The sequence below is a fragment of the Balearica regulorum genome, chromosome 1, assembly GCF_011004875.1.
Source record: "Balearica regulorum gibbericeps isolate bBalReg1 chromosome 1, bBalReg1.pri, whole genome shotgun sequence".
Classification (NCBI taxonomy): Eukaryota; Metazoa; Chordata; class Aves; order Gruiformes; family Gruidae; genus Balearica; species Balearica regulorum.
Window position 1 is genome coordinate 189828252 of NC_046184.1, and position 13204 is coordinate 189841455.

The window sequence follows — 13204 nt, forward strand, 5'->3', positions numbered from 1 at the left end:
AAGGTAACTTGTGTCCAGGTCAGCGCTAGCTCCTCTACGTTGTTCCCATCAAGTCAAAACAGAGGACTGCTCAGCTCTCCTGGCTTTCAGGTCAGCCTTTGGATAAGTGAATTTTCTCTGCCTGTTTTTCTTCCTCAACTACAGATGGAGCCGAAAGTGGCTGGCAAGGACCTAAACATTAAGTTTTAGATGCCTGAGTCATGGTAGGTGAGTCTTACCCACACGTTGAACTGCTAAACGAAGCCGCACGCAAGCTCTTAAGCCCTCATCTCCCCAGAAGCCTTGGCCAGCACAAAAACGACTTAAAAGCCACTCTTCCACCTTACGACTGGGAAGATTGCAGGTACTTTCCCCTTTGCCTGGAGATATTGTTAGAAGACAGCAGAGGCCCATTTTACCACCATAACAAGTTAATTAACTTCATTTTCCCCCAACTAAGCTGAGCAAAAGTTTTGTGCAAGCCACATGCACTATATTGAGAAGCAGGACTTTTCTCCCACGTTCTTGCTGTGCCTGCAGTGATATGGCTAACAAAAGCTGTTGTCTTCTCCAAGGGAAAATCATATTTCTGAATTGTTTCCAATGGCCTGGGTTGCTCTTTTGGTTTTGAACTAAACTTGCTGCATTAGAAGAAATCCCTGTTGCGAATTGCCTGCTTCCCTCACCAAGCCCTTGTGAATCATCCACGAGGGAGCAACACGGCCCCGCTACCGTGCTGAGCACAGCAGCTGCCAGGCTGCTTTCCTCGTCTGCTGCAAGACGATGGCCAACATGAGCATTCTACAGCTTTCATGGGTCGTTCATGTGACTTTCAAAATTTTTGGCCTTCTTTTTCCCTCCAGTTGATTCAAACAAGACATGCCATCACGTTTTGCAAAAGAGTTTCCAGATACTTTTTCATAGTGGGGCTGCCTGTGCCAAGAAGTGTACAAAGCCTCTGCAAATCAGGAAACTTACTCTGTGGTGCAGTCGATATAGGAAAAAAGCTCACTTGCCGCTTTTTGTGCTTGGCTCTGCCAGTGCAGATTCAACATCTCGCAGCTTCGATTCCTGCGAAGCACTCTCAAAATATTTTTCACAGACTGCGTTCACTCGAAATCCATGGGAGCAGAGCAAGCTGTGCAACACAGCATGCCAGCATGCTTGTGAAAAATCCCTTCTGGATGCCTGTCATTGCTCTGCTTAGCATTTGCCTTTGCACTCGCTATAGCCATTTTCTTGACCTTGCGTTTACCTCCATGGCACTTACCCACTTCCTTGCTCAGCTGCAGATCTGGGTGGCTGGCTTAGACATTGCTGCACATGCAGCAATTTGTCTGCTAAACAGTAACCCCACTAAGGAAGAGATGTGCTGATTTCATCTGACATTGGCACATGAATTTGATTAAAATATCAAAGAAAGAATCCATTGACGTAGGTGCTTTTGAAGACCCGTTTGCACGACTTCAGAGATGCTACTCAAATAGATGGTTTTTCTGATCACCATAAGAAAATCTTGGGTTTGATGATGGAGGAGGAGTCACTACTCATTCTGTAGCAGTGGTGCTTGGGATGAAGAGTTGTGTAATCGATGTGCCAGTGCTCCACAGCTGATGTTTTGCAAACCACTCATCTGGCGCCTGAGCTACTGGCTGCTGCTTTCACAGCACCAGCAACCACCGAGTCTCCTTTCTCACCAGTGGCTGGATCAAGCTGAAAAACGAGTGGATGGAAGCGACTGCTTCTGCAAAGACTTTCCTCTGGCCTGTGTTAGGCCACAGAGTACTGTCTTGTCCCTGGAGAAACAAGAATTGAGGGGAAAGATTATAACGCAAACCCATCATGCTGCAGAACTGCAGCTGGGTAAAGACATATTCCTGAAGATCTGTCAGAAAAGCAAAAAAAAACAGAGAGCTGTTCTGGTGAGTTACAAATACTTGGCCATCACTGTCTGCAAACCACAACCTTTGATAACCAGTCAGCTACTGAGAAATTTGACATACTCAACAATGAGTTTTACAACCATCTCCCCTCTCAGCTACCAGCTTTTTAAGAACATAATGACATCTTTTTGGGGTTCCTTGTCCTCCCTTTGTTGTCTTCTCCTTTTCTTATCTCAGCAGTTAGGCCCGTTCTTGAGCTACCTTCCCACCCTTGACAGAGAACGCCATAAGATGACTGTACATCACCTTTTTCACTCTTTCTACCCTCTCTTCAAGCTGCCAGATGTTCAGCATTGGTTAAAGTTGATGCCCTGGAGGGGTCTGAGTGATGTAGATACCAACACTGTAAGATGTGTAAAATGCAGTTATGGTCCATTGGTCAGTCTCCAGGGTGACAAAGCTGGAGACTGTTGGTGACAAACCAAGTCATCTCCACAGCCCTGGGGCTCTGGGGAGGGTAAGTCCTTTCCTCGCCTCTGTGCAGGCTGGCAGTCTGAGTCGTGGAGCCTGCCTGGTTTGGGGAACTGACTTTGAACGGGTTGTATGCTGCTGTGCTGGATCTCGAGTGTTGCTCTGGAGGAGGCTGTACACACCCGAAGAGCCCCTCTGCTAGCAGGGGATTGGGGAGGAAGGGTCTAGGCAGGGTCAGACCGGTGCCTGTATTTGCACTCTTGATTTAGTTCCAATATTAAAAAAAAACCACCCTCATTAGATTCACATGATGGAGCAGCAAAGAAAGTGCCTATTTATGGAGGCTGAGGAGAATCCACAGAGATGTGGGTTGCTGTTATGTGTCTGAATGGCGCCTCCTGACATCACGAGTGGCTGGAAAGGCTTGTTCAGGAACAATGGAGAAGGCAGATCTGCTTGGCTGTGTTAAAGCCTTAACGCAACATTTTCAGCATCTAGAATTGCATTTCGTGTCTTCTTGACAGAAGTCTTATTTTACAGGAAGTTTCATGGGCAGAGAGGGTAATGCTTTTTGAATCTTGTGAGAAAAGTGTGCTCCTTGCTTGTTTGCAAGGTGACTTTTCAACCACACCACGGCGATTTTACAAAGAGTAAGATTAGGTGTATATGTAGAAGAGAAAAAAAAAAGTTGTAAGAAGAGGTTTCACTAAAAAAAATTATAGGAAGATATCAACTGAAAGGAAGACACATCTGGCAGATCTGGAAAAGTAACAAGCAGTCCTGCTTTTCTGCACCGAATTTCCTGTAATTTTAAAAATGCAGTTTTGCAACAAAACTGTACAAGGCTCAGGTTTTTAACAAACCAACATATGTTAAGGAATTCTTTAAAATTCATTTTTGTTCCTTGTCCATTTTATTTTGGACTCCTGAGTCCTCCTTCAAATGTGTATCTGTATGCTTGGTGGCCATCATTGCTAGGTCCTACTGGGCAGAACACTAGCAAGAAGTGCTGAGGGTGCCTTGGAATTTATTCAGGTGGGCTGCCTGATATACCACTTCATCAAGAGCTGTCAGTTCCTGGCATCCCTGAGCCTGTCAGTTGATGCATTGTGCCCGGCTGTTTGGGACAGTACACCTCTGGGCGAGCGCTCCTTTGCTGGCTAACTCCAAATCTCGTGGGTTTTTTGCAGCACCAGCTGGCTTTGCTGGAAACACTACAGGGAAGCCCATCCCGGGGGTGCTTACTCTAGATTTGTGGGTGCTGCAGGGCAATGTCAGCTGTGCCCCAGGATTAAAGGGAAAGGAAATGCTGACACACAGCAGAAAGCGAGGCACAGGACCAGCTTTGCTCGACCAGGTGAACTTCACTGTAGCATAAACTATGGAGATGCAAAAGTACTTCTGACTGCACCAGGGGCAGGAGGTGTGGATCTGTTCACCCATTAAATCTCTGCAAGGCACACTCTGGTGTGGATGTGAATGTGGCCAGGGTGAGCCCTCTGGGAGACACCCGTGCAGACCTGCCCGGACACCTGCGGAGGTTGCCCATTGCCCCTTGGAGGCACAGCTCTGGGATGACAGTCCTCCGGTGCCTTTTAAGTGGGTTCTTTGTTTTGCAAAAGCTGCAGTTCTGCGTGCTTTGATACCAGTCCTCTTTCTTCATACACTGGCCAAGTCTCATTTCTCTCCTTGTTTTGTGCTCATTTTCCTCCTTTTTATTTTTTTCCTTTCCTTTCTTGCTGGTTTTTCCCTTGTTGTGACTTCTTTTTGTGATTTCCTTATCTCCCCCCACCCTTTCCCTCTTGTCTTTTTTTCTTGTCGTTCACTCTTTCCCTTCAGCCCCTTCATTGCGTTTCCCACTCTCCAGGGGCTCTGGCACCCATCGGAGAGGACAAGACATCTCAATGTCTCTGTGCCTCAATGAACTGATCCCCATCCCAGCAAAGAGGGGATACCAGAGAGTCCAGCTGCTGACAGACTCTGTTTTCCGTTTGCTTGGGGGTTTTGGGGGGTTTGGGGTTTTTGTGTTGCAAGCTTTTTCATCAGCCAGCAAGGCTGGTAGCCACAACTGGAGCAAAGAGTGAAAGTGGGTGGCTTTCAGGGAGCCACTGCTGATTTCTTTGCAGCTGCAGCAGCATTTCTGTAACGTGTGGGTGGACGGATCTGAACAGCCCCACCATTTACCCCTTCGCACCCGATGCTTTCCTCTGCTTCGAGGCCCCTCCTAAATCTCATCGGAGATGGACTGGATAAGAAGAGAAGCCACCAACCTGCCGCCTGCCATGTGCCTTCCTATTACCGATCACATGGCACGAGCTCATCTGATCCTGGTCGAGGTTCACTATTCGGGGTTTGGCAGATGCAAGTGCAAAATTGAAACTACTGGTTGCTCTTCTTATCTGTTTTCAGGCCGGCATGTGGTGTGCCTCTGCCTTTAGGCAGAACCTGCCGCTGGGACCTTGCTGGTTTCAGTTTCATCAGTATATTCTCCTTGCAGGCCAGGCATAAGCAAGGTTTGCATTTGCAGCAGCAGATCTCAAAGCACTTCTTAAACTTTTAACTAACGTGGTTGCAATGGGCTGACATTTTTTATACCCATTTTGCAGAGAGGTTAAAAAAAAAAAAAAAGCGGAGTTACTTTGTTTCACAAGAAGGTGAGCGTAGCTGCCTGGCGTCATCATCCTTCTGCTGTGGGCACTTACACCGTGGATGATATTTGTACGCTGTAAACCCTACCTATTGAGCATCCTGCCCAAACACTGCCTTCTGTAACGTGTTAGTCGCTGGCAGTGTAGGATTATATGCATATAAGTCAAAATACTGTCTTACTATTATTGTCTAACCACGTTTGCATCTATATAAATCTAGCGTAAAATGTATACAACAATACCATGCATATGGATGTGTGTAGCGTATACATAATGCACTCATTTGTATGTAAATACAGTTGTATACATATATAAATATGCTTTTCAAGCATGAATTCAACAATGGAAAAATATATTTGTTTTTAAAAGTAAGTCTTTATTATGCCGCAGCCTCTGTGCTGATTCTGGCTATACATTATTTTGCTTGTTGATGACAGGTAGCTATCAGTTTTCCAGTGAAACAAAGGAAAAGAAGATGAAATAGTTGTCAGGCATTGCATTGTACCATGCCATGAATTTTCCTTCCTACAGGCTGAAGAGAAACCACTGAATTATACCGTAACTGTCAAGCGTCCTGTTTTTAGTTTGTTGCTCAAACACAATAAAATTATTTAATATACAAAAGCTATCATGCGAAGCCAGTCAGTTTTTCCTCCAGCAATATATCAAGGAAAACAAGAAATGAGAAACGCACCTGAAAATGTTGAAACATTGACCGTAGGATGTGGGAGAATATTGTAATAGATCGTATTTACGACAAAACAGAAACCCAACACCCTGGAAAACATACACACCGCTTGAACTGTGTTTACTTCCAGGCACTGTGGCCTTTGCATAGGGGTGGGCCGGGTGATTCAGCTGAATTTGAAACCTGATAAACTCTTGCCTTCTGTTTTTACATCACAGCCAGTGATTGCACATGACACATTAAAACCAGATATCGCTACGTAGACGCTACCTTTAGTATTTACTGTATCGATCCTGGTAAGGATCATTTCTTCGGCGTATTTTACTTCAGTCTTTCACTTCTGGATGTGTGTACTTGGGTGCAAGAGGATATATGTTTAAATGGAGGTCTTGAGCCTAGATTGTGAGAGAGTCAAGAGATTAATTTGTGTCAAATATTTTCCTCAGTTTACCTTCTTCTGTTTATGAGCTGTGGCAGCAGACTGTGGTTCCCAGCAAATGTATGTCTCACTTGAGCTTATTCAGTGAACATGGTTTTGTTCAAACGCTAAGTAACAGCCGCACTTAGAAGGAATTTGAGCTGCATTAATCGCACCAACCAGTAAAGTTGTATTATTATTTCTTTTCTTTGACTGGAAAAAGATATGAGCACTTCTGACATGAACTCTTGCACAAGGAAATTAAAAATTAAATTCTGATTCCTTCAAATAGTGTGACTTAAAAATGGTTTCTGTGAAACCATTGAAACCTTGCCCTGAAATCTTAATAGTTTACATTTTTGCAGATCTGAGGACAAATGATGTATGAACAACATCAAAGGAAATTGTCCAAAAATACATAGTAAATATTTTTACTAGCTATTAAAAAAAAAACCACAAAGTTTTTTTTACTAAATCCTTTTTAAAATTTATTTAACTAAATATTTATTGCGGCATTTCTTTTATGCCAAGTGTTCCAACCTCAGCAGCCACTAGGTCTGCACCAAGATTTTGAGAGCCCACACCCCTGCCCCCCCCCAGCAGCTCCATCTCCTAGTCTGAAGAACACAACTCCACCCTCACCCTTCTTAATGGTTCCCTCTCGCCCTTCTTGATGGCTCCCTGTCACCCTTCTTTCTGGCAGAGCCCTACGGCCACTCCCTGCCACCAAAGCTGCTGTAGAGAAACTGGGGAAGAAGGAGGGGGTTGGCTGTGGGCTGCTGCTGTTGAGTTTGGAGACTTGCTGCTGATTGCTGGTGGTGGAGAAGAGGAGGAGGAGGTGGTTATGGTTGTACTGAGGATGCAGCAGCTGCTGTGACAACCCTGGTTGGAGCAGCATGGCTCCCCATGGCAAGCAGTGAGGAGGTGAAGGAGATCACATTTGGCTGTTTGGGCAGCTCTCCCATCAACCACGGTTCCCATCTCCTCTGAGAAGAAGGGGTGGGCTGCACGGAGGCTTTCTGGAGGCTGGAGCTGCACCACACTATGCAAGGATCTGGCAGTTCTCGACTGAGATAGGTCCATTGAGGCAGGCAGGCAGTGTAGCCAGCATTTACAAAGCTCTCCTGGCCCTAATTTCAGCCTTACAGATGTAAATCCAGAAGGGCCTCACTGCCTCTACTGGGAGCATTTAGGATTTTCACCTGTGTGTAGCGCGGGGAGGAGCTGAGACAGAGTTACTTCAAATCCCACACCAGCAAGTACCCTGACAACTATTGGGTGACATGATTTTTTTTTAAGCCTAAGGACTGGGATTTGGTAGACGTGGCTTCAAAAATCTGTATCTACACTTGTGTCCTCTGTGAGGTCCTCTGCGTATTATCTGAGTTCATGGTCACCCAATTTTCCCCCTGGAAAGTAGGACTAATAATTTTTTCCTTTATTTTGCTGTCTCTCTGCAGTGCCCGGTTAACCTGTTAGCCCGACGCCGTGCAGCACGGTCTCTTTCTCACTGTTGAGCTCAGGAGGGCTGCAGCCTTTCTGGGGTGTAGAGGTGCTAGGGTAAAAGAGATAACGAGAAGTAACGTGCAAGTTTGTGCCTGGCGAGGCTGAGTGCTGCTTGTTTCACTTGAGCAAGTCGTCAGCGTCATCCTGCCCATCACTTCTGGCTTGCACCAAGCCACCAGACACTTCTGGAGCCTCAAAAATCCTGGGGACACGATGACAGGGGAATCGGCGATTATGCATTTTCCATGCGCTATAAAATGGGATGGGTGGGATTTGCTGGCCTGAAAGCGAGCGTGACCTACTCGGAGTGAGAGCCTGGCATGCCGGTCGGTCAGCTCCGCCACTGGGGGCGGTGAATCACTCTTGGGGGGGATGTGTTTCCCTCCATCGACCGCAGAGGGACCCTAAAGGTGACACCCACCTCTCCCTGGGCCAGCTGGACCTCGACCTGTGTGTGGGTGCTGCTGGGTGAGGCAGGAGGCGAAGGGCAGGATGGAAAGCGGGTGGGGGCATTAGCACCACCAAATCATGGCGAGGGATTTGCAGATCCTTAAATTCCCTCTGTGGTCTGTGTGGTTGATGGGGAGAGATGTGCACTCCCAGGAGGTAACACACAGCAGTGAAATTAAGCTTCTGCTCCGAAACGTGCTCCGATGGGGCTGCCTTTCTCCAGTGGCTGTTGAAGAAGGCTCAGACTGGCTGGGAGAGCTTCAGGCACCTGGAACTCCCTCAGCTGGACAGTGCGAATGGCCCCTCCACCTGGGACATGTCCAAACCCTGCTGTGGGGGGAGACTCTGAAGCACCCCAGGTCAGGAGGGGATGTGATTGAGGTGCCATACCACCCCTCCCGTACGCAGGCTCCTCGGAAACGCAGACTGCAAACCCAAGTCAATCCCTTCTGAGAGACGTGGGAGGAAACTGGAGGTGCTGAACTCCCCCATCCTTCCTCAGAAAATAAGCTTTCTCCCAGCTCTTATGGTACCAGGTGCAAACTGGTATTTCATCATTGCTTTTGTTCTGTTAAAATGTTTGTACTCTCTCACCGTGCACATACATGTAGAAAAAAAGAGCTGTACATAGAATATGAGTGCTTTCAACTTCATGTAATCTCCTGCCGAATTTGATCAAAACCTCAGGGAGTGCATTATACAGACAGTAGTAAAAAGACAGTACAGATCCTTTATTTTGGCTGCCTCAAACCTAGAATATGAATATAAGGCTGCGCTTTATTCCAGTTATGATAAAAGGCAATCTTCGGGTCTTTAATTTGAAAAAAATGCAAGTTGATGCTAAGGATGATAGGAGATATTGTATTGTAGAGGAGTGGAAAACTGGAGCAGGAGTAGGAGTAGAGAAATGAAAAGGTGGAGTGTAGGAGGAGGACCGTGGGAGTAGAAAATGAATTGTGGTGCATCCATCAGCATTTCGGCATTGTGGGAGATGAGATAAACTTAATGCTGTCATTTGTAGATGCGGTAAAATTTCTTGTACTGAGCCATCACTGTGGTGAGCTGTTTTAGGAGGAAGGAGCCCCCCTTCAGCAGCCAAATGGATGGTTTTGTTCACGGCAGCATGTCCTAAGGGTGGTCAATGGCGTTGGGGTGCACTGGGAGAGCGGTGCAGGTGGCATTACAGCACAAAGCTCGCGTGAGCCTCATATTGTGCATGGCATGTGTGTCACTTGGTTGCTTTGACTCTGAAATTGATTGACACGAAAGGATTAAATCCCCAAATACTCGATGGAGAGAAGAAATCCTACAAGGAAAGGAAAGGACCACGTAAGTGTGGACCGGGGCCTTGCAGAAGGACTCACTCACCCAGGAGGTTCTGCCGAAGTCAGAGCAGACTGCCTGGATTACTCATCCCAGGAAAGTGCACAGCATCGTCTGATCAGTCTTCATCCTTCCTCCAACCCTTGGCAGACCTGGGCACAGCCGATAGCATGCAATAGTCAAAATCCCCGTGACAGAGCTAAGCTCTGCCTGTTGCATTGTGAGTCACAGGGCCCCATTTGCCGAGCAAACGCAGCATTTTGAAGGCTCTGGTTTTATCGCACTCTACCTCCATGTCCCTCACCCCTCACTGCAAACTGCTCTCTGTGTTCACTGCTAAGTTTCGAGCTGCAAAAACATCAGTGACATGGGGCACGAATGTGGCAAAGCCCCGCCAAGAAGGGGAGGTGAGCAACGGCACCGGCATGTAGGACCGAGAAAGGGCAATACAACCCTTATCCTGCAGACCAAGCTGGGCTGAGCTACGAACACACCAGGGCTTCTGAAAATCCCACGGCAGTAGCTTTCTTCCCAGTTTTCACAGTTGGCATCTGACAAAGGAAAGCTGCTTTTTTTCAACATCTGCGTATACCAATAGAGGTCAGGGAATAACATGTCAACTTTTGACAAAATAAAAAAGCAAGGAGCATGAGATTTTAAAAAAGACCTTAGAAGAAAGCCTGGGTAATAAATCCATTTCTTCTAGCGGGATGGGTGCCAGTCTGGCTCTTTGATTTTTTTTTTTTTTCCCCCCAGACACCAAGGAAAGAAAAAGAAAACGTTTCAGTGTTCTCGGGCACTTCTTTTGTTTTGGCTCCCATTTAAACACATCCATTTGCTGTGTGTCCCTGGCTGCTTCTCACCATTATATAATCTCTGCTTCTCCAAGGCAGGGTGCTCTCCCTTATTGCAGGGCAACTACTGTAGCCGAGTTGTGTAACGCTGCCGGATAAAGCTGTTCCAAGCTGAAACGTGGCATGCAAGTTATTAGGTTGAACTGGGACTATTTTGCCCTTTTTTTTTTTTTTAAACTGGAAAAAAAAGGGGATTTTCTAAAATCCGTAGGCTAAACAATATAAATTTATGGGTTGAGTCCTTTGCAGGATTTGGAAAACATAAAATTACTTAAAGGCAAAGCAACTCTGAAATTTGACAAGCAGCCAACCTATAATAAGGTATAATCACCTTTGGCGTTTGGGAAAATAAACATGATAAAAACAGTGCTTTAAAATCTGATCAGTTTCTATGCACTTATGCGTATGTTGCACTAACTACATAGTTAGGTGTCACTGCACGTCTTAAAAAGTGCTTTCATAATAGATAGCATGTGTATGTAGATGTATGATCTGTCACTAAATTACATGCTGTGGGCCTAAATCCGCTTTTATACCCTCTCTCCTTCATTATTGTTACTCATTTTCAGAAAATATTTTATAGGAACAATATGAACCACATTTAAATAACCATAACGCTCTCTGCCTTGATGCAGAGAGGAGGGAAGAGCAACAGGTTTGCTGGCTCAACGGTGACAGTTACCCCGCTCCAGCGGTTCTTCGACAGGCAACATCAGATGCCGTGGCTGGTCGTGAATTTTGTGACTTACTAAGCCATGTCTGAAGCATATTTTTTAAAAGCACTCCTCCTATTGAAAACAAAACAGATTTTTTTAAAGAGTAGGGTTTGCCAGTTTGAACAAGGTCTCGAGTCGTGCCTCATCCCTGGGATCGTTTCCCCACCTTAAGCAAACCTCTTCCTTTCAATTTTAAACAGAATAACACGTCTGTGTTGCCTCGAACATATATCTCTTTGTATGTTTATGGGCTCGGGAGGCAGAGGTGGCATGTCCTGTAACTGCTGCCTCTTTGGAAGGGGGGAATACGAGCCTTACTAAATTGTGTGGCCTTGGGGTTTGCCGGGAAAAATACAAAGCATGTTTAATAGTAGACTTAAAATGAAACCATCCCGAGCTCCCGTGCCTGCCCACGGAATAAAACACCAGCTCACGGTATGAAAACACGCTCAGCCGAAGGGGAGGTTTATCACTCCGCAAGGCGCAGCCACTGTCTGGCGAAGAGCCGGCCTGGGCGGGAGGGAGGGAGGGAGGCAGGGCAGCTGTCGCAGCCCCCGGTCCCGTCCCCCCTGCGCGGGGGCTGCCGGGGCCCCCACGGGGCGGGCAGACGGGCGGTAGCGGCGCTCCGCACGGAACCAGCGCCGCCGGGCTGCTTGCTGGGAGCGGGGAGCGGCCCGGACCCCTCCCGCTGCACCCCCCCCACAGCCGCCCCGCTGCAGCCGGGCATGCCCCCAGACCCCGCCCGTGCCCGGGGGCGGCAGGCACCGGGGCCGTCGGCGCGGACGGCAGGACCAAGGCAGAAACACTCGCGGGGGCATTTTCCGTGGCAATTCCCCCCGCCGCTCGCCGTGCGAGCAGAGTTACTTCCTTCGCACCCCGCGGCCGAAAGGCGCTGATTCCCCGGCGGGGCAAGGGAGCTCCGGCACCGCCCGCGCAGCCCCTCCGAGGCGCCGAGCCCGGGGCTGCGGGGGGCACGGCCCGCCGGACGCTGCTTCTCAACCCCCCTCCGCCGCCGGAAAACAAAAACCACCCAGAAACAGCACGGGGGCACCGGCACCCTCCTGCCACACCGGCCCCGCGGCGGGAGGCGGGCGGGCGGCGCGGCGCTGCCATTGGCGCGGCGCGGGCCGTCCCTCCCCGCCGGGAGGAGGAGGAGGAGGAGGAGGAGGAGGAGGAGGAGGAAGGCTGGAGGCGGGCCCGCGCGGGGCGGTCGCTCCAGTCGGTGCGCGCCGGGCGGCCGGGTCGCTGCTGTTGCTGCCGCCGCGGAGGGCAGGGAGCCGGGAGTCGGGCAGGGGCAGGGCGGCGGGGCCGGAGCCGTGAGGGGAGTTGGCGGCCGTGCCGTCGGGGCCGCGCCGGTCCGCGCCCGGAGCCTGCATGGGGCGGCGGCGCTGAGCCCGGCCGCCCCGCTGCTGCTGCTGCTGCCGCCGCTGCCGCGCTCCCGCCCCGGCCCCGCCATGGCCGAGGCACCGCAGCTGGTGGACATCGACCCCGACTTTGAGCCGCTGCCGCGGCCCCGCTCCTGCACCTGGCCCTTGCCGCGGCCGGAGTTCAACCCCCCGAGCTCGGCCACCTCCAGCCCGGCGCCGTCGTGCGGCGGGCAGCCCGAGGGGGCGGCCGGAGCCGCGGCCGGCGCCGGTGCCGCCGCTTCGGGAGCGCTCAGCGCCGACTTCATCAGTAACCTCAGTCTGCTAGAGGAGAGCGAGGACTTCGCGCCGCTGCCCACCGCCGCCGCCGCCCCCCCGGAGGCAGCCGCCTGCCGCTGCGGGGACTTCCCAGCGCCCGAGGCCGGCTGCCGCCTCCACCCGCCGGGACCGCCGCCGGTGCCCCCGGTGCCGCCGCCTGTGGCCGGACTGTCGCCGGGCCCCGTGGCCGGGCAGCCCCGCAAGAGCAGCTCGTCGCGTCGCAACGCCTGGGGCAACCTGTCCTACGCGGACCTCATCACTAAGGCCATCGAGAGCTCCCCCGAGAAGCGGCTCACCCTCTCCCAGATCTACGAATGGATGGTCAAGAGCGTCCCCTACTTCAAGGATAAGGGAGACAGCAACAGCTCGGCCGGCTGGAAGGTGAGGGGCGGGTGGTGGGGGTCCCCCGGTCGGAAGGGGGTCCCGGGAGGCTCCGCCGCGGGGCTGTGGGCGCCGTGCTCGGCGCTGCACACGCTGCTGCCCGGGCAGGGAGCCGCGGCGCTGCAAACGGCTGGGCACGCTGCCCTCCCCCGGGCTGCTCGCTGCCCGCCGCGCAGTTTGCAGGGCTCCGGCTCCATGCTTTTTT

The 13204-nt window shown here is 50.3% G+C and overlaps 1 protein-coding gene across 1 annotated transcript in view; it reads left to right on the forward strand.

Annotated features, from left to right (window-relative positions):
• The first annotated feature begins 12142 nt into the window (after nt 1–12142).
• FOXO1 (forkhead box O1) overlaps nt 12143–13204 on the forward strand; it is a 65639-nt gene continuing 64577 nt past the window's right edge. Inside the window, exon 1 of the mRNA XM_075741935.1 lies at nt 12143–12999. Within this exon, the coding sequence (XP_075598050.1) occupies nt 12391–12999 (609 nt within the window). The 5' untranslated portion in view covers nt 12143–12390. The remainder of the gene's footprint in view (nt 13000–13204) is intronic.